General features: G+C 58.6%; 1 protein-coding gene across 6 annotated transcripts in view; it reads right to left on the bottom strand.

Moving 5' to 3' along the window:
• Positions 1-24,603, bottom strand: part of CSMD2 (CUB and Sushi multiple domains 2) — a 494,027-nt gene that overhangs the window by 126,826 nt on the left and 342,598 nt on the right. For all 6 annotated transcript variants that reach the window (XM_072723914.1, XM_072723908.1, XM_072723910.1 and 3 more), the window contains exons 25-28: positions 23,615-23,741; positions 8,944-9,146; positions 4,785-4,976; positions 1,063-1,201 (exon numbers count right to left, since the gene is read on the bottom strand). In XM_072723914.1, coding sequence (XP_072580015.1) covers positions 1,063-1,201; positions 4,785-4,976; positions 8,944-9,146; positions 23,615-23,741 — 661 coding nt within the window. The remainder of the gene's footprint in view (positions 1-1,062; positions 1,202-4,784; positions 4,977-8,943; positions 9,147-23,614; positions 23,742-24,603) is intronic.

Genomic DNA, 24,603 nt, shown 5'->3' with positions numbered 1-24,603 from the left:
TTTCTGGCATTTTTGCACAAGATCCCTCCCGTGGCTGTAGCTCAAGCAGTGACCGGCCCGGGAGGAAGGGGGTGGGGGCGCCAGGCTGAGCCTGTGGTGGTGACTCAGACGGGGAGTCCGAGGGCTGCGAGCAGCGCAGCAGGTGGGGCTGGAGGAGAGGGGAGGGTGCAGGCGCTGAAGGCTGCACCCGCCTGGCTCACTGATGGCAGGGGCAGGGCAGGGGCAGGGCAGGGGCGCCAGGGCAGCACCCTGGCCCCCAGGGGGCTCGGCGAGAACCAGGCCCCACAGGAGGACGAGAGCCTGCAGCTCCCAACACCGTCCACTGTATGAGCAGAGGGGGCCCTAGAAGCAGAGCAGCCCTTCCAGGAAGGATGCACAGCTGAAGAGAAAGGGCTTCGCTGGCGCCTGGCCCGGGAGGGAAGGGGGGCGTGGAAGGGAGGCTGTGAGTGACAGCAGCAGCTGGAGAACCCAAGGAGCGACTTCACGGAAGCCCAGGACAGAACACGGGGTAGGGACAGACCGAGTGACGGAGCGGAGCGCAGGTGGCCCAGAGGCTTCCCTAAGAGCAGGCCCAGGGGTGAGCCGAAGTCTCATCTGAGGACTTGCCCGGAACCGGGAGGCAGAACCCAGGCAGCAGGTCTGAGAGGGAACAGGAGGGGAGGGCGGAGCCCAAGGGGACATGGGACACTGCTCTGAAGAGTCTGCCCATCCGGGGATCAAGGAGGAGGTGCAGGGGTGGATGGGGGCGGCTGAGGAGCGCTTGCTGGGGGCGAGAGAAGGGCTTCGGGAGAGCACGGTGTGGGGGGGACAGGATCCCGCAACGCCCTGCCCCCTGAATCTCAACGTCTTCAGAGGCAGGAAAAGGAAAGAAAAGGAAGGAAGAATAATGGCCATGTCATCACTGATAAGGATCAGATAAGAGGGCACGTGGAGCCGCTGAACCGCACGGGGCGCCCTGGAGGATCCCAGCAGGTGCCGCCCACAGACCTGCTCCGTCCGCCTCGGACTGTGCGCACCTGCTGCCCCCCCCGCCCCCCCGCGGAGGGGCACAGGGGTACCTACGTGTTAAAGACCAGGGCGATGACGTAGTCGGGGGACACGGTCACTCTCCAGTCACACTCCTTGCCTGGCGGGTAGGGTTCTGGGTAATTCGGTGACAGGATGACTCCCGATGGTCCCGTCAGGTCTCCCCCGCAGGGCGCTGGGGACGGAAGATGACAAGGGTCAGGCACGGGCGCTAGCAGGGCACTGGCTCCAGAGAGGGGCGGTGGTGGGGGGACACCCTGGGGTGGGGGGGTAGGCGTGGGGGTGGTGTCTGGGGCGGAGGGGGGGTGTCTGGGCCGAGGGGCTGGTGCGCCCACCGAGGCCTCATCCCACCCCCATTAAGCAGGCAGGGAGGGCGTGGGCTGGAGGGACAGGGGGCCCCGCGCCCTTGGGGCACGTCCCTGCTCGGGCTGGGCTCCCTGACGGTGACGCCGGGGCCCACGAAGGGAAGAAAGCCGCCTGGTGGAGGCCGGAGGACCCGTGCCCGGACAGCGGCCAAGGGCCAAGGCCTGACCCGACGCACCACTGGCAGCAGAGCCGAGTGTGAGGCCCCACCTTGGGGTGGGTCGGGCCCTGAGGTCCCTAATGCGGTAGAGCGTGAGGGCCGAGGGCTCGGCACTAGCGGACCTCTGGCCTCCGTGGGAATCGTTCCCCAAGCACCACGTGGAGGCGCCAGGGACGCCGCAGGGGCCCTGCCTCCGTGTCCCATGCCAGCACAGCCGAGCTCTGGCCCACCCTTCCTGCTTTTCAGCCCCGGAGGCCGGAGCTCAGGCTTCCTCCCCTCAATTTACCAGGAAGGCAGGGAGTCCAGGGTTTCTGGACCGGCCCCCCAGGATGCTCACAGACTGGGTTCCAGGCCCCTGCCCTGGCCCCCTTCCCCTCCTGATGGTTCCCTGGCACGGCTGTCCAGGTGTCTGCTTCCCACTCAGGACCCCGGCGTGGGCTTCACCGCCCTCAGCCACCTGTGAGGTCAAGGCCTGGCCGGGCTCCCAGCTGCCTCGCCAGCTGCGGGGCTTCCTCTGCTCGTGGCTGGTTGAGGATTCAGGGGCACCCAGAGGAAGGGAGGCCCCCCCTTCCTAGGCCCCAGCACCAGCCCGCAGGAAACCAGACAGCCTGGAGCCCAGGCACCATCCTAGCATCAGCCGGTCCCTTCAGCAGGTGCTCAGTGGGGTCGGGGGGGGGGCAGGCCCGCAGGAACGGGAAGTTTGGTCTCGCTCCTAATCCGGGGTGCCTGCCCCACACCCTCGGTCGTGTCCTGTCCTTTCCCTTCTGTGGGTCAGACCCAGAGGTGGGGCTGATGCACACGGCATTCGCCGCAAGCCGCGCTGTCCCAGTGCTTTGCAGCACGGCCGCCTTCCACGTTCAGAACAGCCCGAAGACCCAGGTACCGCCAGCGTCGTTCCTCCCTGGGGTACGCCCTTTGTCTAAGGCCACACAGCTTGCGGCGCTGAAGCCACCCGACTCGGTGGTTGGAATCCAGAATGTGAGCTCTAAGCTTTCCAGCTCATGATGCCGTCTGCGAGAACGCAGCTCAGGTGTTGAGTGCAGCGCCCGTCACGGGGACGGCGCCCCACAAATGCTTGTTCTCTCCCCGGGCTCCCTCCCGGTAACAAGGGGGCACCCAGGCCACCGCGGCAGGCTGCCAAGGGAGCTGGAAAGCAGGGGCCTGTCCCTGGGATTTCCAGACTCTTCGAGAGGAGAGACAAGGACCTTCATTTTGTTGCCCGAGGAACGTTCCCCAAGCTGAGTCTAGAAGACAGGTAATGAAGCTGAATTAACCTCCTTGCCCCGCTCAGCGCACCCTGATGGCTCTCAATAGCTCACACAGCGCGGCCCCCCTCCACCTGCGACGCTCTGGCCTCAGGACCTGCTTTTCTGTAAGAGAAGCCTGAGGATTCACAGCCCCGTGGGGTGCTAAAGCTGGACAGGGCCTCACAGGCCACCTGGGTCCCTCCTGGGCCTCATGGGGTCCTACCGCCCAGACAGGATTCGGGCCCAGGAGACGGGGGAGTCCAGAAGCTTGAGGGAGGAAAACAAAGAAAAGAAGGAGGAAGAGGGAGGAGGGAGAAAGAAGGAGGGAGAAGTGGGGGGGGGGGGGAGCCAAGAAATTAGTATTTCTGAGACCTGGGTGAGATGTGTCCTCACCCCACGATGCCGCCAGAAGCATATTTACTGTCACTTTACAGAGAGGAAACTGAGACCCAGAGTGACACAGCAGTTCCTCCAAGGCCACGGAACCAGCTGATGGTAGAGCCGGGCTCTGGGCCCCGACGGCCTGCCTCAGTCACCCCATGTCCTCCCTATATGCTCCGTGGAGCTGGGATGGGAGCTGACTCTGGAAGCTGGGCCTGCACCCCCATGTGCACCCCCGTGTGTACCTCCGGTGCGCTGCAGGTCCTCCAGCCCCAGCACCGGCCTGGTGACTCCCGGCCGCCCCTGAGACACGATGGCGTCTGTCCTTCAGGGCCGGCCCTCAGAGCTGGGCTGGCAAAGGCCAGGCCCTGGATGCCAGGGCAGAGTCTCCCCTGAGCCTGCGTGGGAAGGCGCGTGGGCCCCCAGGGTGGAGACCGTGGGGCTGTGTCTTGGGAGCCCCCACCCCTGCCCGGGCACAGGAGCTAGCGTGAAGGCTTTGCTTTATGCTGATGCGGGTGGGAATCTTGGCTCTGCCTTGCCCTAGCACTGTGATTTGGGCAAAAGATCCAAATACATCAAAGACTCAGTTTCCTGAAATGTAAAATGAGGGAACAGGGCTCATGTCAGAGCTGCAGGGTGGGTTAAGTGAGGTTGTGCGAGGGAACATCTCTCGTCTGCAGCGAGCTCAGGGTTGGGACATGTGGGGTCGACTGCTTCTAACACCCGCCGCTGACACAGGAGATGAGCGCATTTAGTCCTGGGGCCCCAGGTGGCTCAGCGATTGAGCATCTGCCTTCAGCTCAGGGCGTGACCCCGGGGTCCTGAGATCAAGTCCCACATCGGGCTCCCCGCATGGAGCCTGCTTCTCCCTCTGCCTGTGTCTCTGCCTCTCTCTCTGTCTCTCTCATGAATAAATAAATAAAATCTTAAAAAAATATACACTCAGCACTTCGCCTGAGAAAAAGGCAGTGAGCACCTGGAATGTTTCTATTTTTCTCTCTTTCTGGCCGCCCTTTCCCAAACCCCGTAAGTCCCCTGCCCCTCTCAGGGTCAAGCAGCTGGGAGCACGATGATTCATACCCTCACCCCTACAAGCTACCTGACCCTGGGCAAGTCGCAGAGCTTCCATTTCTTCATGGGTCAGTTGGGGAGATTTTTAAGAGTAAGGACAGACCTAGAGATCCAACACCTAGGAAACCAATAACTTCCTTGAGAACACAAAGGGCAAGGACCTGAGCCTATGGATGCCCCTCTAGTGCTTTAGGTAACAGAAGGGGCATTTCGGACTTTCCTACCCTCGCTGACCCTCCCTCCTCCTTTCGACCTACGCAGCCTGAGCCAGGGAGGAAAGAGGCAGACATGCCCGGCTCAGAAATTCTGAGGACCATTTTGGAGAGTGAATTATTTGTTGTTGGAGAGACTAAGTGTGAGTGTGTGGATGTGAGGTTGTGTGCATGTGCATGTATGCCTGCAAAGCAGCATAACCATTGGGTCTCCTGCCACTTCCAGCTGCTGCAATTCTCATGGCCAGCCTGCAGGTGCAGCGGCCACGTCCGCCGCAGGGTGTGGAACATGCGAGTGCCAGGACGACAGGGCAGGGTCCGTACCGATGCACGTCGGGGGGCTGGGCTGCCAGAAGAACCTGTTCTCGATCTTCACACAGCTGATCTCCGCGCTCCCTTGGAGGGCGTAGCCAGGGTCACACTGGAACACCGTGGAATCTCCGGCTTCCCAGCTGTCGCCGCTCCGGCTCCCGTTCTGGGGTACCCCGGGGTCGTTGCAGGATGTTGCTGTAGACACTGGGACGAGAGAACAGAAGAATAAGTGGGTCGCCTGGAAGTGTGTCAGACCACGGGGCTCCCGGCTCTTCCCCCTCCCTGCAGCCACCGTCTCTGTCGCCGCCAGCCCGTGTCGCCGGCAGAAGCAGCAGTCCCACTGTGTCCTCATGCCCATTCCTGTCACTGCCTTGGCCACCAGTGGGGCCACCATCTACCCTACCAGAACCTTCACTGTTGCCGGCATCCACCTGCCACGAGACGCCACGAGTTGGCTGTGATTGCACAGCTGTGATCGTAAAAGGACGTGAACTCAGTTCACTTTCACAATCATGCCTTGTAGGATGGACAAGCGCAGAGGGAACGATCTGCCAGTGGGCTGGGAGCCGGTGAAGACCCCGCCTCTTGTGCCGCAAACGTGCAACGGCTCATCACGCTAAGACTCGAGGAAAGGCTGATGTTTGTGGCAAGCGACAAATCAAAGTGAACGTGTTAAACGTTCAGGAAACGCGGGAATGTGGGAGACGGGCGCCGTCTGACACCCGACTCGGGGTAAGACAGACCAGGTGCTTGGAAAGTGAACGTGGCATGAGCGGCGGGCGGAAGGTGCTAGTGACTAGTAGAAAGGCGAGGGAGTGGACGCGCAGGTGCATCGTGAGCCAAGGAGAGGACAGAGGGGAGAATCCGGGGGAAGGACTCAAGTCTCCGTTGGGACTGTGGCCCCAGTGACACGAGGCCCCCGAGGCCACAGGATCTGTGACGTTCATTGGCTAAGAGAGTCCGTTCCATCCTCCTCCCCACAATTTTGCGAAAAAGAGCAGGTGCGAGACCAAGTGAACGTACCGCGGGCGGAACGTGACATTCACATTAGTTCTTGAGCGAAAACAGGAAGCTTCAGATCTCTGTGAGATGTCAGCCTCCTCAGCCTCTAGATCGGGGTGGACCCTCGCTCCTTTTTGCTCTGGGACGGCCTCCGTGGAAAAGCTTGAGAAGCCCCAGCCCCTGGGCAACCGTACACACGAATGCCACCAACCGTAGGAGCTGGGGCCGTGCGAACACGTCTGGAGTCAGTACACAGAGCCGTGGAGCCGATGACGATATATGGCCGAGCAGGTCTCATCCGCTCTCTTCCTGCTCTTGTATGTGAAGTCTTATTAGGGCACAGGCACGCTCATCTGCTTACGCCCCGGCCCCATTTGTAGAATCTTCCACCACAGCTCGCTCACGTCCCCCTGCATCCCCCGGGGCCTTGGCACCTGCTGGCCCTCCCGCTGGGGACGACGGCGCCCCGGGTCTTCCTAAGCCGGCCCCACAGCCCCTCCCCGGGCAGGCTTCCTGGATCACCTTCTTCTGGCTCACTCCTTGACCTCTTTCCACCGCTTTCCACCTGTCATGGGACCCGGTTTTGGTCTGTAATGCGCCTGCTCGTCCGTTGGCCTGTTTATCGTGTATCACTGGTGCATCTCTGCGGGAGCAGCGACTCGGCTGCTGTGCTTCCGACCGTATCCCCGGGGCCGAGGACATTCCCCGGCACGCAGCCACGCTCCGTAAATATTTGTCGAATGAATAAATACATGCAGGAGTCATCACCATCTGACACCTCCTGAATTTATTTAGAAAGTCAAGGAAGAATCAATCTTCTTCCTTCCCAATTAAAAACAGGCTCGGCATTCATCCCCGGCTCCACGGTGCACCGCACGCATGTAGATGAGTCTCTGGGAGGAAAGCGGCCCATGGCTCTGACCGTCCCCAGGAGGCCACGGGGGGCGATGATGAAGAGCCCAGGCCTGGGAGTCAGACGCGGGGGGTTGAGCCAGCTCCGCCGCTTACTAACTAGAGGACCGTGCACGCGAAGCTGCCCTGGCCTCCGAGCCCACGTCGGCAGCACGGGTTGGCCCCCGGCTCTCAGGCTTCTGGTCAATTATAGCAGGTGCTGAGCGAGGCGCTGGCTCGACGAGGGGCAGCGACCCTGCGTCCCTCTCCTCCCGTGTCCCCCCCGCACCCCGTCCCCACCTTCACTAACGCGCCTGAATCCGCACTGCTGGGCAAAGCCCCGGGGACGTGCCGGGTCCACGTGGTTCCAACAGGGTGTCAGCTGTTGTGCAGTCGTGTTTGCCTGGAGAGCCGGGCCCGCGCTAAGCGGCCCTGGCATTTCTGCACAATCCCATCAGACACACGCCATCCGGAGAACGTGGGGGAGCCACTCGGCCGTCCCCGGAGTGGTCCTGGTATTTGCCGACTCACGACAGCAACGGGGAGGGTGACCTTCCCAAACCTCAGTTATCCCCGGCGTGGCCCGCTGCCCTCTCTGTGGGCCCGCACAGTGCTCAGGACGCCGCGTGTCAAAGAAGACCACCCGCTCACGGGTGCCGCTGTCCCGGAGCAGGGAGTGAGCACCTGCTGCATGCACACGCCATGGAGGAGCCGGTGGGCAGGACGTGGCCCTGCCTCCCAAGGAGCAAGTAGGCAGGCGCCTCCGACACACGGTGGGCTGTCTGCAACGGACAATGTGCCAGAACCAAAGGCGGCCTGTACTTGGGGAGCCACAGGCTGCGGCAGCTGGTTCTGAATGGGGACACGAGGAGGCGGCATCTGCAGAACCCTTGGGGATGACACACTGCTGCAGGCTGGGCCGTGTTGAGGAAGCGGCCCCAGGGGCTGTCCCGCAGGGCCACAGGACGGCGGCGGGAGGTCACATCACGCAAATCCGCATTAAGAGCGGTGGTTTTGTTCTTTTTTTGTTTTTTAAGCCGTGCCCACTGGCTTGGAGACAGCCCGAGAAAGCCGTCGGCTTGTTGCTCACACCAGTTCCCCGGAGAGCGGAGCCAGCTGCCCGTCCAGCCTCCTGCTCTCCCGGCTGCTGGGCTACTTCAAGGCTCATCCCAGCGGCCTCCACAGTCGGCCCCGGAACGTGCCAGCAGTCACTGGAGGCGGCCTCGGCAGAGGTCACCGGTGGTCAGCCTTGTGTGGGACCGCAACCTGTAGCCGACGGCTTCTGAGTCCCCCGCCAACCAGTGTGCCCAGGGCTCGCAGGGTCCCCGGGTCTCCTTGCTCTGGGCCCCTCTCGGTGTTCCCCGGTCATGCACGTTCTCCTCCGGCGATGTCAGTGACCAGCGCCTGGGGCTCCGGGCACAGGGCTTGCCTAAACAATGCCCTGTTGCCCTGGGTGGGACCTAATCCTGGGGGAGACTGTCTGTGGGCCACGGTGCCGGGACGTCGGGGAACGAGAACCCCGCAAGCAGCTGCTCCCTGGCAGCCGGGGAGCCCGCTGAGGCTTGGTCGGGCAGGCAGACGGCCAGGAGGAACAGGATCCTGGAGACCCTCCACGGCCCGCCGATGGTGAGCGCCCGTCCCGGGCAGGGCATACGGCCGCGCAGGAGCTGGAGCGGGGTGGCCACCTTGCAGCCCAGCTGGTGCCGCACACGTGAGCCGACCCGGCCACGAGGGGACACCGTGGAGACCAGGCCGGGCTCGGGCGCTGCTCGGGCCTGCTCTGCAATCGCCACGGCAACACACCACGTGCACGTGGGGAGGGGACACGCTGATGATGGCAGCTGCTGCACGAGCGACATCGCCCCCACCCAGAGTGGCTTGAGCCAGGCGGCGGGTGACGGGGGGGTGATGGGGGGCACTGGGAGGAGACGTCCTTCCAGCGGTCACGTCCACTCCTCCTCCAGCTCTGAGCTCAGGCACTGTGTTTTCTGGAACGTCTTTCTCCCTTGATGCTCCAAGGTGAGCATCAGCGTCTACGGTTCTCCCCCCAGATACTCACCAACTTGCGGTCGTGCCCGTTGAGCGGCCCGGCGGCCCTGCATAGCGGGCTCAGCACAGATGTCTGAGCAAGTGCTCAGCAACAGGTCCCTGCGAGTGGAGGCTGGAGGGGAGGAGGGGCTGGGGGTGCAGCCAGGCCCCTGCACGGCCAGGGGGCAGGGGCCAGGGGGGCAGGGTGCAAGGGGCACAGGGTGCAGGGGGCCGGGAGGCGAGCACCCACCTGAGAAGCGGATGGCGAAGCCCTGCTTGCTGGTGAAGAAGTCGGTGCTGAACTGCAGGACAACGGAGCTGAAGGTGCTGTGCAGGTCCCGGGGCAGCGCCGCCCCGCTGAGCTCCTTGAGCAGCACCCCGCTCTCCACCGGCCCGTCCCAGATGCGCAGCACGTCGTGCACCTCCTCCGTGTCGAACACCAGGAAGTGGAGCCTGCGTGGGAGAGAGGGAGGCAGTCGGCCGCACGGCGCGGTCTGGGCTCCGCTCCCCAGGTCGCAAGGGGGCCGGCAGGCCGTTCGTGTCCACAAATGGGGAGGAGGGGGTCCAGACCTGCCGCCCCGATGAGGGCGAGGCCTTCTGAGGATGCCACCTGGGAGAGGACCAGCAAGTGTGATTAAAAGGGGGGCCAGAGGCCTCAGCAGACCCCTCGGCCAAGACATAGAAGCGGGGAGCAAGCCGGTGTGGGTCCAGACCGTGGGGTGTCAGTCGGCGCTAAGAGGAAATGGGCTAAACAAGCGCGACGAGGGCCCCGGGTGGCTCAGCCTCCAGCCCAGGGCGTGACCCCGGGGTCCTGGGATCAAGTCTCCCCGCAGGGAGCCTGCTTCTCCCTCTGCCTGGGTCTCTGCCTCTCTCGTAAATAGGTAAATAAAGTCTTTAAAAATAAAATAAAATCCTTAAAAAAATCTCTTTAAATCATAAAAATAAGACATGCTCAAGCTCAAGGTAGAAAAGACAAACAACATACAGAAGTACTGAAATTCTTTAAAACGTCTCTCTTACCCAAACCGATCTGTTCTCCAAAGCCTTTTACCTGGGATCAGCCTCGGTAAACATCCTTGCACACTTCCCTCCAGTGTGCACACATGCACACATGCATCCACCGCCGCCAACCGTATTTTACATAATTTTTTTTTTCAAATTTATTTGAGATAGAGCCTGATGTGGGGCTTGATCCCAGGACCCTGGGATCATGATCTGGGCTGAAGGCAGATGCTTAACCAACTGAGCCCCCCAGGGGCCCCTATTTTACATAATTTTATGTCCCTTTCTTCACTTATGGTTGTTATGGACATAAGACATATACTTCATTATTTTTTTTTCCTAGAAAAGTGGACATCGTTCTATTTCACTTATGGGAATCTCCCATAAGACTGCAAGGAGTCGTCCCTCAGCATGAACCTTTGCACATTTTCTTTAATATTTCAGTTGACTGTAGGGAGAGCTTTTGGGGGGAGAGAGGTACACACTTAACCATGTTGGGTAAATGTTTCTAGATTATTCTCTTAAGTGACTGTGTCCGTTTACAGCCCCACTAAACAGGATCAGTGTGACTCTTCTCCCTCAAGGTCACCTCGTCCACGTCAGATATTGCGATGTTATAAATATATCCCATATTAAAATACCTGCCCATCTGCTGGACCAAAATGGAATCTCACCAGTGTGTTTAAGTGCAGATCATTTAGTTACGTTGTGTATCTTTGCATATGATTTATTGGCCACTTCCGTATTTTTTTTAAAGATTTATTTATTTATTTATGATAGACATAGAGCGAGAGAGAGAGAGAGAGAGAGAGAGAGGGAGAGAGAGAGAGAGAAGCAGAGACACAGGAGGAGGGAGAAGCAGGCTCCATGCAGGGAGCCCCACGTGGGATTCGATCCTGGGACTCCAGGATCGTGCCCTGGGCCAAAGGCAGGTGCCAAACTGCTGAGCCGCCCTGGGATCCCCCCTCCCCTTTTTTTAAAGATTTATTAAAAAAAAAAAATTTATTCACTTCCGTATTTTCATAGCCTTTACCCATCTTAATTGGGTTGTCTTTTAGAATTCTGTTTACAGTTAATTACAAATCTAGGATGATTTTGATTTATTACTTTCATATATTTTGAGTTCTCTTTTATATATTGCTAATATTTTCTTTTTTTAATAAATTTATTTTTTATTGGTGTTCAATTTGCTGACATATAGAATAACACCCAGTGCTCATCCTGTCAAGTTTCCAAGATCTATGAAGAACTTATCAAACTCAACAGCAAAGAAACAAGCAATCTGATCATGAAATGTGCAAAAGACATGAAGAGAAATCTCACAGAGGAAGACCTAGACATGGCCAACACGCACATGAGAACATGCTCTGCATCACATTTTTTTTAGTTTTTTTTTTTTTTTTTTTTCTAATATTTTCTCTAAGCATCTGGTGTCTTTTTAAATTTTGTTTAGAGGTGTATTTTGGTGGGGGACTTATTCCTTTTTTTTAAAGATTTTATTTATTTATTCATGAGAGACACAGAGAGAGAGAGAGGCAGAGACACAGGCAGAGGGAGAAGCGGGCTCCATGCAGGGAGCCTGATGTGGGACTCGAACTCGGGTCTCCAGGATCATGCCCTGGGCTGAAGGTGGTGCTAAACCGCTGAGCCACCCGGGCTGCCCATTTTCTTAAAAAAAAAAGTTTTATTTATTTATTTTGGGGGGAGAGGGCTGGAGGCAGCAGCAGAGACTCCCTCAAGCAGACTCCCCGCTGAGTGCAGAGCTAGGCATGGGGCTCGATCCCAGGACCTGAGCAGAAACCAAGAGTCGGTCACTTACTGCCTGAGCCCCCCAGGTGCACCCAGACCTACTAATTTTGTGTAATCGGATATGGTCATCTTTTCCTGGAGGGATACCGGGTGTCATGTTCTGCTTGGGCAAACCCTCTTCTTCCCACAACGATTACGAAGCCAAACGTCACTATGTCCCTAAACTTCGTTAGTTCTATCATTTGAGGTTTATAGGCTCACAGCTTCCAAATGGACACCCAACTGCCCCAGCACGTGTCCGGGTGGCCTCGTCGAGGTCCTGACCGTCAGAAGGCCCTGATCGCTGGCTCCTGGGCAGCTCCTGTGTCCACACTCCATGTGTTCCCTTGTCTACTCCCTGTGTCCCCAGCGAGAGGATGATTTTCACGAGCGGGAGACCAGGTGTTCACTCCGGGAGCCTCTGTGCCTACCACGTGCCCCAGCACTCGGGATGGGGCTCACGGCCCCGGGGGGGACTGAAGACCCCTGTCACCAAGTAATCCAGGTGTAATCCAGACTCCCCGCATGGGTTTGAAGTGTTGTCTGGGTCATGAGCCTGATTCTAGACGGTTCTCCTTCAGTCCCAGGGCTCCTTTCTTCGTCTCAAGGGATGCGACTTGTGCCACACACACGCCTCCGCAGCTTACTTCTGTTTTCATATCTCGTATTTTATTTTTACGGGGCAACTTCCCCTTCATGCCCCCCCACTTCAAATTTCTTAGCTATTTTCCCAAATTTATCCTTTGAGATGAACTTTACAGTTAACAAGTTCCAAAACAATACCATTGATATTTTGATGTGTGATTGGAATCGCACACATGCGTGGACTCATCTGGGCAAACGGATTGATTACCTTTATGTCGTCTTCCCCAGCCGGGAACATGGGACATATCTTAATCTCTTTAGGGCTCTTCATGCACCTTGGGAAAGCTTCATGGTTTTCTTCTTTGTTATCTTTTTTCCTCTTGAATACTTCTTATTTAATTCTTTTTTTTTATTCCAACGTGAATGAGATTTAATTTTTTGTTATGTACTTATTGTCGGATATGAGCGTGCGTTTCTTATTTTCGGTTACTAGTTGGTTTTAATAGGATTCACGTGAAATCTCCTGGATTTCCTGAGCAAATCCTTTCATAGATACAGGTGGAGGACTGGAGTCTCTGTGGGTGAATAACTGAAAGAATGAGTGAATGAATCCACGGACGAATGAAGGAAATCCCAGGAGGAGCGCCTGACGGAAAGCTTCGAGGAGAGAGTAGGAGACCCAGTGGAGACGAAGGGAAACCTGTTTATATGGCACAGTGTGTAGGATGTGCCCTTGCGTGGTCCTGCTTCGCCCCGCGAGCATCTTGATGTTGTAGGTGGCATCAGTCCATCTTTACAGATGAGAACACGGAGGTTCCGAGGGGCTGAACGACTGGCCCAAGGTCAAGGGCTGGTTTGAGAGCAAGCCAGGTACGTTATATGCACGAGGCCAGGTCCGACCTCGGAGCTCCCGCTCTGTCCTGCCCCTTGGGAGGAGGTGGCTGGCTGGGGGCCCCAGAAGTTATCACCTTGCCGTGTGAGTCGTACACACGGTTAAAGGGCTGACCTTCCAGGCCTTGAATTAAAAATGCCAGGTGCTTGCATTTGGCTTAGCTGACCGCATGATCAGATTAAAGTCCAAGGACCGGCACTGACAAGGTCTAGGGGGTGGGAGGAGGGGCCCACGGTCCTCTGCGGGCAGCTGGAGGCACCTTGGCGAAGGTCAGAGGCCGCAGCACCAGGCCACTTACCACAGTCACTTGTTTGAACAGCTCCCTGCGGGGGCTGTGGGGACGACGGGGAGGAGGACAGACTGGATGTCGTTTTCCAGTTGTTTCTGGACACGGGCAAGACTCTCTCACACGGAAACCCCTGGAAAACCGATCTCAGCAAGTGAAAGGGCCCTGGGTCCTCCCGACCGACTGTCGCCGCCCCACGAACATGACGGGTGGGACCCAGACACAAGTCCTGTGCGGATCTCTACATCGGGGCAAAACCGTACACGAATGAACAGCTGCTGCAGGGGGAAGGGGGTCCGAAATCATGCCTGCCCCCAGATGAGACTGCAGCCCAAATTATCCTCAGTGACACTGGAAATCACAATAAGAAAATAATACTTGTCTTATAAAGCGCCCCCTTCTGAGTCACGGGGCTGCAAACCAAGAATTAAACCACGATCGTAATAGCAGACAATCATAATTACAGCATCCTGCCATCCGAAGAGCTCAAACAGAGAAGACGGACCAGAACCCAGAGTAAGCACTGGCGTCTGGAGCTAAAGGAGATGCTCTCCTTCCCTGGGGCAGCCGGTGCTCCGTAGAAAAAATAGTCTCTTGTCACTTCCACGAGCGAGAGAACAAACCTGAGCTCCAGGTCACTGAGGTTGCTGTGGTGACAGCGCTTGGGGAGGCCGGGGCAGGCGCACATGCAGGACGTAGGATACGGCCTGGGTACCAGCCTTCCTTGGCGGGTGGCCTTGCACCGGGTTCTTTCTCATCATGGGCACCTTATAAACGAAGGCTCCGTGACTGCCTGCAGCCGAACCCGCCCTGGAGGTCTCAGGGATTCTAGGGGGGGCACATGGGTCTTTACTCTTCCCGGAGGAAATGTCCATAAAATGAAAGGTTCATGCCTCCTGGAGAGGCTGCATGACCCAGAGGGAGAAACAGAGGCCATGGAGCCAGAGACCCAGCTCAGGTCTGGTTCTGTGATTTCTCCCCAGGCGACCCTGACGGAGGTCCTTCCACGGCTGTCCGCATCTTACACTTATGACAGATGTCACTCTACCGTTTTCGTGTTAGGCTCCTTATTGCATAAAGATCTGTGACTGTTGTTGGCATTATTAAGGCCTGGGCACTTTTTCCATGAAATAACCTGCCTGTCCCTGGCGGCTGTTGGCGTTCCTCAGCCCGCCCTGCATCACCCCAATCTCTGTGTGTGTCCTCACCTCTCTGTGTACAAAATCTCCCTCGGCTTCCCTTGTGTAAGGATTCACGTGATTGAATTTAGGGTCCACCCAGGGAATCCACGTTAATCTCCCCATCTCCGGGGCCTTGATTTAATCACAGCTGCAAAGATCCTTTTTCCAAATAAGCTAACGTTTACAGGCTCCGGTCATTAAAACCTGATGTCTTTGGGGGCCATCGGTCAGCCCACTGCAACGTCTCTGAGAGTTTTTCCAAGAAGCCCGAGTGGCAATTTCCTGGGGCTTTTGTGCATATTATATCCTGGCTCCATCAATGATTCTTGGGTGTCACAAACACCACCGGTCTCGGCTTTTGAGGTTACGGAGAAGAGATTTTAAGAGGATTGGACCTGGTGTGGTGGTGGTTTCTCGTAAATGAGTGCGTGGATTGAGGGGGACTGACTGTATGCTTACCTGGGGAGGGTGTTTTGCCAAAGGCTGTTGGGGATCTTTCATTATCCTTGGAACAGATCCATTTTTCATCAAATTGTTGTCTAATTCATTTTGGCTGGAGCTCCGTGCATCTGGTCAACCCACCAAGGACGCCCCAGCCCCTCTCCGCCCCTCCGCCCCTTCTGCTCTTCTCCACCTGTGCTTCCTGGTGGTGACTATGGCTCCCACACTCGGTAACTTCTCCTTCGTCATTTCCACACCCGCAGACTTGTTCTCTGTAGTCGCAGCCCTCCAGCTTGCCTCTTCATCTCAGTGCTGTTATTTCTTACAACGCAGGTGCTGCCCTCGTAGATCTGGCCTACCGTGGAGTTGGCTGCTTTTCCTTCTTTCCTCGCCTCCATCACCGCTGCTCTGGCTCAGGATCTCCCCTCCCCGGTCCACCGTCTATCCTTCTGCTACCCATCATCCCTCTTCCTTACATTTAAATGACAATATTATCCATTCTCATCCATTTACATTTTCTTTTGTTTACTAGAATAAAGTCTTTTCAGGAAATATCTTCCTAATCCCCTCCAGGTCCATCCATGTCAAAGCAAATGGTGGGTATTTGTCGTTTCTAATGGCTGAGCCATACACCATTGTATACATATACCTCATCTTCTTTATGCATTCCTCTTCCTCTTTAGGGAAATGATTCCCCCTTTTAGGAACGGTGTGTGTTAAGTGGCATCACGTGAGTTTACTTTATTTGCTCTTTGCTTCTCTACTTATCTTTTGAGAAGGCGAGATCTGGGCAGCGTGGTCGGGAATGCAGGTCTGCATTTCTTTGGTTGGATGGAATCCCCCTCGAAGAAACACTGGAAATCATTTCTGGGATGGTAATCAGACGGTCAAGTTCGTGTCTGCTGGCCCATTTGCCTGTCTATGGTAGGTCATCTGGGTTATTCTTCTTGCAGGATTTCACACAATTTGTGTTCTTTCCCTAAAAGCGATGCATGGAAACCAAATTGGCAGCGAGCACCCCCACTCTTATACGGACACCGACGGGGTTATCCATGTCTGCGCCTTCTGATGGTTCCCCGTGTGCTGAGACCAAGGGACATGCCGCCGGGCGTGTGCGTCTCCGTTCAGCTCCTTCAGGAGGTCGGCTCCTGCGGTGCAAGTACACGGACCTTCTTGTCCAAGGTTGAGCTCACTGTCATTGCTCAAAGACCAACCTCCTGGAAGCTGCTAAACCTGCGGCCGCAATTCCTGGCAAGAGCTACACACAGAAGCTTCAGTCCTGCTGCCTTCTGGCTCCTCTGGGCCAGCTGCCCACTCGCGGTCGGAGGCAAGCGACGCTCACCACCCTGGGGGACGGCGGCCCTGTGACTGATGGCAATCTGCAGGCGGGGACTCCGGGTCTCAGGCACGGCCGCCTGTTTTGTCTGGTCCCGGCTCCTCCGAGGAAGACAAGCTCCACAGGGCAGGGGTTCTGGTTCATCAGAATTGCAGCCTCTGACTCTCGGTAAAATCCTCCAACAGCCAAGAACGGAGCTTCCAGGTCACCCTTTGCATTAATCATTAAATAGCCTCCCTACGGTTAAAAATCAACAAACTAGGACCATTAGCTAAATAGGAGCGTCAGGAGCAGAAAGCAAAGCTTCCAGAACAGCAAGGCTCCCCGCCTCCACGGGCCCTAGGGCTCCTCCCCCCCCCCCTTTTTCCCTCCTTGCAGCCAGTCGTAGGTGGCTCTCGAGCCTCGCCAGATCCACACTCAGAAACAAGGCTCGGTCCTTCTGAACGTAACCAGGACACGTGTCTTGGATTACCCCCTGGCTTCCCAGCCAACCCCTCCCCTGCGTCGTCACCGGGGATCTCCTTTTAGGAATGGGGCTATCGTGATGTCCCCCCAGACAATGGGCTCTTCTAGAAGCAGCCGCGTGCATCCCCCTTCCTTCCTTTCAGGTGCCTGGGAGGCCTCAGCTCCGCCATGCACATGCACGGTGAGCGACCAGCGTGCTCCTCTCCTCCATTGTGTCCTGCCCCCAGCTGCCACCTGCAATTAGGGATTTTCCTGGCAAATGCTCCTTGCCTGTGCTTCACCCCTGCTTCTACTATAGCATTCACCACGTTACGTTAGAATCTGCAGCCGACCTCGCAGGACGGTCAATCTGCACTCCATTTCCAAAAACTCTCATCCACCTCTACTCCTGAAACTGTAAAAGCAAAACAAAAATGGATTTTCTTCCCATGTTCCCAAGCCAGGCATACACAGCAAGTTCTGACTGATAAAATGTAGGAAGATGCCTGCAAGGACTGGGGTTGTCGCGGAATCGGCACACATACCCTCACGGGGGGGGCGGGGGGGAAGCTCTGCGCCTGGCCCTCCGCCCTCTGACAGCAGCGGAGACCCAGGCTGGGAGCCGGGGCCACGAACCAGGTGAAGCGGGAGGACAGAGCCCGAGGATGGGACAGCAGGAGGGGAGGCGGTGGCCTCCCGAGCGGCTGCCCGGGGACCTGCTGGATGGACCTGCAGATTCTCCTTCCAAGAGGAAAGCGAGCCTCCGTCTGTCGAAGCCAGCTTTCCTCGGGGACTCAGCTTCCTTTCCTAACCGGTAACATTTCTGGCTACGAGATGGAGGCTTCCAAGGGAAAAGACGGCTCCTTGTTTATATTTACACCTCGGCACCTGGCAGGAGGCCTGGCGCTGGGGAGACGCTCCAACTATTTTAATTGAACCAAACGCCGTTCCTGAGCGATCCATGTAGAGCTCCCGACTTGGCTCGCGGGTCCCCGCGTGGTCCCCGCATGGAGGGAGCACCCCATGGGGACAGACCTACATTTTGGCCTCGGGTCGTGCCTCTGCCCTTCCCCCTCCTGGAAGCCTTGCAGGCTTTGCTCCTCCCCGACTGAACGGGATCGGCTCTGTCTTGTTTGCTCCACTATTTCCCCCGCAGCACGTGAGCCCCTGGAAGACAGAGACGGCCGTCGTCTAACTCCCGTGTTTCCCACTGCACAGTCCTGACACAGAGGAAGCGTTCAATGCGTGTTTGCTTAAATGGAACGTAAACTGGGGTCAGAAAGAGACGGGAGCGAGATGGAACGGGTCCGAAACCCGCATCGCTGGATAAATGGGAGACTTTCGCCCTTTCTGGGCCTCAGTGGTGTCATCTGTAAAACGGGGACGTCCTACTGGGTCTAGAGAGCGGTACACTGTATGTGCTCAGTGAATGTCAGGCAGAGGGGAGGCCGAGAGCAGAAGGCTTTGCCCCCATCCCTTCTCTAATTTTCCTCCCAGCTGGGCCACTGATTGTAGGATGGAAAACGCCAACCCAACACTGGAAACGGAGAAGAGGTCTCATCCGCGGGGGCCGAACTTCCGCGTCGTATGCACGGACCACACAGGAAGGAGCGACCCGGAGGGCACAGCTCCCTGTCTGCGCTGCTGCTAGCTGCCAGGCCCGGATGGGCTCCGCTGGCCCGCCAGTCCCATGCCTGCCACTCAGGGAAAGACACCTGCCCGATGCTGCACACAGGCCCCGTTCAAGAGCCGAATCTGGCTGCCAGCCCATGCCGGTCACACGCAGCCAGGGAGGTGAGGTCCTGCTCAGACCTGACCCAGGGCCACGCGGGGTCCCTGCAGCTCCCCGATGTCCCTCCTGGGCACTTTTGGCTGAGATTGTCCGGCTGGGGTGAGGCTGACCCTGTGGTCCCTCCGATCACCTCCAGGGCTCAGCTGGGGTTGGGGCAGGGTGAGGGGAGGCATCTGCAAGCCTTGTCCTGTCTGTGCCCTCGGAACGGTTTCCTGGACCGGCCTGTGTGCGTTCCCACGTGGCATCCCATCTGGCGCACCTGCCTGGCACCTGCTCCCACAGACACGCAGCACCCACCCCGTGACCCCACGGGCTGACATGCAACCTGCTGGGCTTGGGGTGCTCCGTCTGGGCAAAGGGTCAACCATCTCCCCAGCCGCAGGAGGGGGTGGCTCGCCACCTGGGACTTCCCTGCAGGCCTTGTTCTGAGTGTCCGGGTACGTTAACTCACGTATCCCCACAGCTACCTCAGGTCGTAAAGGACCGTCTTGCGTCTGCGCTTGACAGAGGAAATGGGCCCGGAGCGCCAGCCTGAGGTCTTCCCAGGCTGCACAGCTGGTCAGAGCGGAGGGAGTCCCGGTGCCAGAGTCCGGCTCTGCACGAACGACTCGATACTGAAGGAACAACAAAACCCCTGGGCTGGAAAAAGGAGGAAATGCGCCAACTGCAAAATGTAATAAATGCAGGAATAAAAAAATAGAAGACCTTGTAAAACAAAACATAAATAGCATTCTCGGGGAGATGCTAGATGGTAATGCATCGAAAAAAAAAAAAGAAAGAAAAACCCAAAAACAAGCTGTCAGGAGCAATCTGAACACAAAAAGCAATAGTTTCCTTAAAGTAAAAATGAAAGCAACAACAAGATTCCGAAAATAAAGGACAAGATAAATGATGTTGAAAACAGAATTAATGAAAGATCACGAGATCGCTGGCAGAAGAAAAGGAAAGGATACATAACTTTCAAATCACTAGAGGAAAAACAAAGGCAAACACATCAAATCGGCTAACGATGGGAAGAGCTAAACACAAAAGAAAGCAACATCCGAGTGTTGCCTTTTTGTTTGAAAGAAAAGCATAATGCCTTCGACGGAGAAGAAATATATGAAACCCTGTGCTCTTTTCACTTTTTTCAAATATGTGGAACATGAAGAAGACAAAAATTCCCAAAGTCAACTGACAAAAAAAAAAAAAAAAAAGAAGTCGTATAAAATATACTAATTGGTATTTTTTTTTTTTAAATTTAAATACTCGGGTCAAAACATCTACACTGAAGTTTAGTCTTTTTTTTTTTTTTTTTTAAAGATTTTGCTAATTTATTCATGAGAGACAGAGAGAGAGGCAGAGACACAGGCAGAGGGAGAAGCAGGCTCCATGCAGGGAGCCCGACATGGGACTCGATCCCGGGACCCTGGGGTCACAGCCTGGGCCGGAGGGAGATGCTCACCTGCCGCGCCCGGCAGCCTCCCTCCAGCACCCTCCGCAGGAAACCCCTGGACAGCCGCTCCAAGACTCGTGTGTAAGGACGTTCGCTGGAGTGAACGCTGAAAATATTGTTAATAGTGGAGGAGGAAACTAAGTGGGGGCTGTGCTCCCACAGACTCCTGCGTGGCCGTCAGGCGGGACAAGGCTCACGTCTGTACACGGACGGGATAGTATGACGGGACCAGGCGGGAAGTCACAAGCAAGCCACTGAGGCACACGCCTGGGGATGGGCAAGGAGAACAGACGCCAGCGGTCATTTGTGGGGCGTGGGGCGGGACACAGGAGGAGGAGGACACCTCTCCTCTCTACCCAGTTATTACTCACACTCGGAGTTGTTGAAAAAGGCGTATGTATATGTATGTACTTTTTTTTTTAATTTTTATTTATTTATGATAGTCACAGAGAGAGAGAGAGAGGCAGAGACACAGGCGGAGGAAGAAGCAGGCCCCATGCACCGGGAGCCCGATGTGGGATTTGATCCCGGGTCTCCAGGATCGCGCCCTGGGCCAAAGGCAGGCGCCAAACGGCTGCGCCACCCAGGGATCCCTTTTTTTTTTTTTAATTTTATTTATTTATGATAGGCACACAGTGAGAGAGAGAGAGAGGCAGAGACACAGGCAGAGGGAGAAGCAGGCTCCATGCACTGGGAGCCCGACATGGGATTCGATCCTGGGTCTCCAGGATCGCGCCCTGGGCCAAAGGCAGGCGCTAAACCACTGCGCCACCCAGGGATCCCTGTATGTACTTTTTTAACATAGAAGCATCCTATAAAGATATACCTGTTGGGAAAATAATTACCAGACCTTACTCCACACAAGGACTCAAACAAAAGGGGTTTTTTCATGTTTGTCTTAATGAGGCCTGACAGTGAATTCCCTTCACTTTGCTTTGGGTTATGCAAGTGAGGGGGGCGGGCTGAGTATGGAGGGGAGGAGGCGAGGGGGAAGGGGGAAGGACAACGGGACACAGGGATGGAGGGGCAGGAGGGGGACGTGGGGCAGGAGGGGAAGGAGGGGGACGCGGGGCAGGAGGGGAAGGAGGGGAAGGAGGGGAAGGAGTGGGACATGGGGCAGGAGGGGAAGGAGGGGGACACGGGGCAGGAGGGGAAGGACAGGGACATGGGGAAGGAGGGGGACGGGGAAGGCCTGGGCAGAGAAGAGGCAGGGGGCTGGCGTCCATGTGGGCAGCGCAGGGGGAGGCCGTGGGCCGGGAAGGAACGAGAAAGGCCGTGTCGGGGTCGTCCCCCCGCAGCTGCAGCCCCTCCGCTCCCTGGTTAGGTCCCAGGGGTCCCAGGAGCTCCGTGGGGGGACTGCGCTGCCCTGCCCCACACTCCCCATGTGCGGCCTCAGCCTCAGGGGAAGGCCCCCCCCCCCCGCCCCCCCCCCCGCCTCACCTTGCAGGGCTCTTCTGGGTCCTGACCCCACACTCACCGCCCTGTGACAGTGGTCATCACCCACCTGCAAGTCCCTGGTGGATCCCCAGCCCTGGCCCCACATGGCCGCCCTGCCAGCCCCCCCCCCCCCCGTGCCTGCCCCCCTCCCGGGGATCCTGCCCGGGTCGGGCTGCGCCGCCCCTTGCTCTGCCAGGAAGGGGGTGCGTCCTGTGCCGTAGAAGGCGGTCAAGGTATTTGGGAAGAAGCACCAGGGGGACCCTGTGGGGTGACCCCCATGCCCTCGAGGGGCTCAGCTGGAGGAGACGGGCAACAGGAAATAAGGACGCAGGGACCTTGAATACGGCAAAGCACTCGCAGCGGCCGCTGGTTCGCGGCAGGCGTGGGGTGGGCAGGCGGCGCCTCCCGAGCCGCTGGCTCAGCTTCTGAGGGTCTTGCTGTCGCGTGTCAGGCTCAAACTCAGGGACACAGAGACGGCACCTCCCACGAGTACCGAGGAGACCGGCTGGGGGGCCGGGTCAGTGGTTCCTGCGTCGCCCCTAATCCTCCACCCTGCGCCCCCCCAGGGCCCGGCCTCCTAAGCCGATTGCAGCCTGGGTCCCCAGAGGCTGGCTGCTCCCCCAGGGTGGCCTCCTGCCGGTGCCTGCGCCTCCGTCGCCTCCTGCCTAGGGCCCTGTCCTCACCCCCGCCCTCCCACCTGCACCCCACACCTCCTACCTGCACCCTGCACCCCCCACCTGCACCCCTGCACCCCCACCTGTGCCCCATACCCCCCGCCTAGGGCCCAGCAGCCCCTGCACTGCCCCACCTGCACCTCGCACCCCCACCTGCCCCCCCCGCCCCCATCCTGGCATCACCCTTCCCAGGCCAGCACCTCTGCTCCCCCGCCCACCGCTCCTCGCCCGACCCTGACCACCCGGTGCACCCACTGCACATAGGGCTCCTCCCTGCCCTCAGTGCCCAGGGCCTGAGCCCCTGCCCGCAGCGCCACGTGGTGGTTCATGGAGCGATGACGTGATGCCGAGGTGGGGCGCCAGGGAAGCGTCCAGGTTCACAGGGACGTGCAGCGTGGAGCCGGCCCGGCCGCCCCATGCTCTGCTCGGGGAACCTGCAACCACGGACTCTCAGGGCCCCGCCAGCCCCGCCCCGCTCGCTCCCCCAGAGGCAGGTGCCCAGGTGCCCGTGGGGGCAGGTGCCCGCAGAGAGAGGCCGCGGGCGGAGGCCAGGCGGGGGCTTGGAGTGGGACAGAGGTGGCAGGGCCGTGAGGGAAACGCGGGCCGCGGCCACGGGAGCTGCGGGGACGGGACGTGACTCCTTGGAGCCCAAGACAGGGCGCCTGGGGCTGGGCTGCCGGTGAGGACAGTTTCAGACAGAAGGCGGCAGGTGCAGGGAGGGGCTCCGTGGGGAGGGCCGCGGGGACACAGGCCCAGAGCGTGTCCCCAGCGCCCTGCACACCCCCTCTGCACACCCCTGCATGCAGCAAACACCTCATGAGTTTCTTCAGTCCAACGGTCTAAGGACCATCCCGCTGGGAGCCCAGGACCCTCCTGTCCAGCCACCACACGCCCCATGCGCCCTCCGCACCTTTCCTTCCCATGCACGTGAACGTCCTGCTGGGACAGCTGTGCTTGGAACCCACCGCGGCTCCCTCCTACCCGGAGCAGCCCCCGCACCCAGACCTCCGCACCCACCGCCCGACCCACGCCGGAGCTCAAGGCCCAGCGTGGGCAGCCGTGTGAACAGCGTGAACAGTCAGGAAACCCGGGTTCTCGCCTGAGCCTCCCGGGCCAACGTGGACGCTCTAGGTGTCCCCCCCCACCCCGGGAGCCCGGCGTTCTCGTCCAGCACATGGGGCCGACCCGCGGCACCTCCTTTCGGGGCCATGGGTGAACTCATGACGCCCGCGCCGGGCCCGGGGTCGCGGTGCACGGCCACAGGCCTCTCTTCTGGGACCTGGGGGCTCCCGTCAATGGTTCCTGCTGGTCAGATGCTCGCTCGCGTGGAGGGGTAGGGGCTGTGCCCAAAGCCCGCACCCCGCAGGTGGCAGGGCTGGGGCTCGCGCTGGAGTCCATATGACCTCGAGCTCCACCCTTGGCCACTCGGCTGTGACTGTGCCACCGAGGCCAGAGAGCGGCTGGACTTGAACACAGCCCCATGCAGCCAAGACCGGCCTGCCGGGTTTTGCATGGACCCCTCGGCAGGCTGGGGTCAGAGGCCCCGCTGCAGGGGGGGTGTGCAGGGCCACAGTAGCTGAGCCGCCCGGCGATGACGCTGCAGATGCTTGGCCGCCCTTGGCACTTACCCGATGGTGCAACCGGCTTCGGCCTCGATGGTCCAGATGCAGTTGAGATTGTGTTCGTAGGGAGCCGGGTACCCAGGGGACAGCACCTGCCCCGACACCTCTCCTCTCACGGTCCCTCCACACTCAGCTGGAAGAAATCCCCCAAAAAAGTGAGCTTTATGGGGTCGCCTGCGCTGCCGGCAGACTCAGCGGCTCCTCCTGTCACTATGCCCGAGTCCCCTCTGCTCCCTGCAGGTGACTGAGCACAGGCAGAGACAGGTCCCTGGGTGAAAGCCGTATCCAGCACCTATGAGGGACCCCAGCACCAAACTGCGAAAAGGCAAACAGCCCGACTCGACCGTGGGCAAAGCGTCTCAACACACGTTTCTTCCAAGAAGGTGGACAAATGGCCAGCAGACCGTGGCAGTGCTCGACATCATCAACCGTCCGGGAAGTGCAGACGACGACGGGCAGCTGCTTCGGGCAACTGCTTCCCGGTTCCTCACTGGGGCGGGGGGCGGGTTGGAGGTCAGCACCTGACTCCGGAATCCCACGCGGGGGCACAGGCCGTGGGAGGGAAACGCGCCTGCTCGCCAGAATGCGGCCTAGAGATGGAAGCAACCCAGGGGTCTGCCCGCTGATGAGCGGTGACCAGCCTGGGCCTGGTGTGGTCGGTGGGACAGAGCAGCCCGTGACTGGGAGGAAGGGCGGGGGCAGCTCCGTGGGCCTGGAGGGCGTGGGCACGCGGGGGGCACGCGGGGGCTGCGGGGGGCTGTGCCGCATGGACACTGTGTCCAAACCCAGATCGTGGCCACTGCTGCAAAGCCCTGCGAGTGGACTTGGATGCTGCCCCGGATGCTGTGAAAGGACGTGTCCGGGCTGCGAATCAAGCTCAACAAGGCTGTTTTTAAAAAGGCCCCTCAGTACAGGGCCGACGTCCCTGCAGCCCCCGCGGTGAGCAGCCGCTGGAGCCCGAGCCCCGTGGGCTGCGGGGCGGGTTCGGGGAGTGA

The sequence above is a fragment of the Vulpes vulpes genome, chromosome 10, assembly GCF_048418805.1.
Source record: "Vulpes vulpes isolate BD-2025 chromosome 10, VulVul3, whole genome shotgun sequence".
Taxonomy (NCBI): Eukaryota; Metazoa; Chordata; class Mammalia; order Carnivora; family Canidae; genus Vulpes; species Vulpes vulpes.
This window is presented reverse-complemented; position numbering and strand designations above follow the sequence as displayed.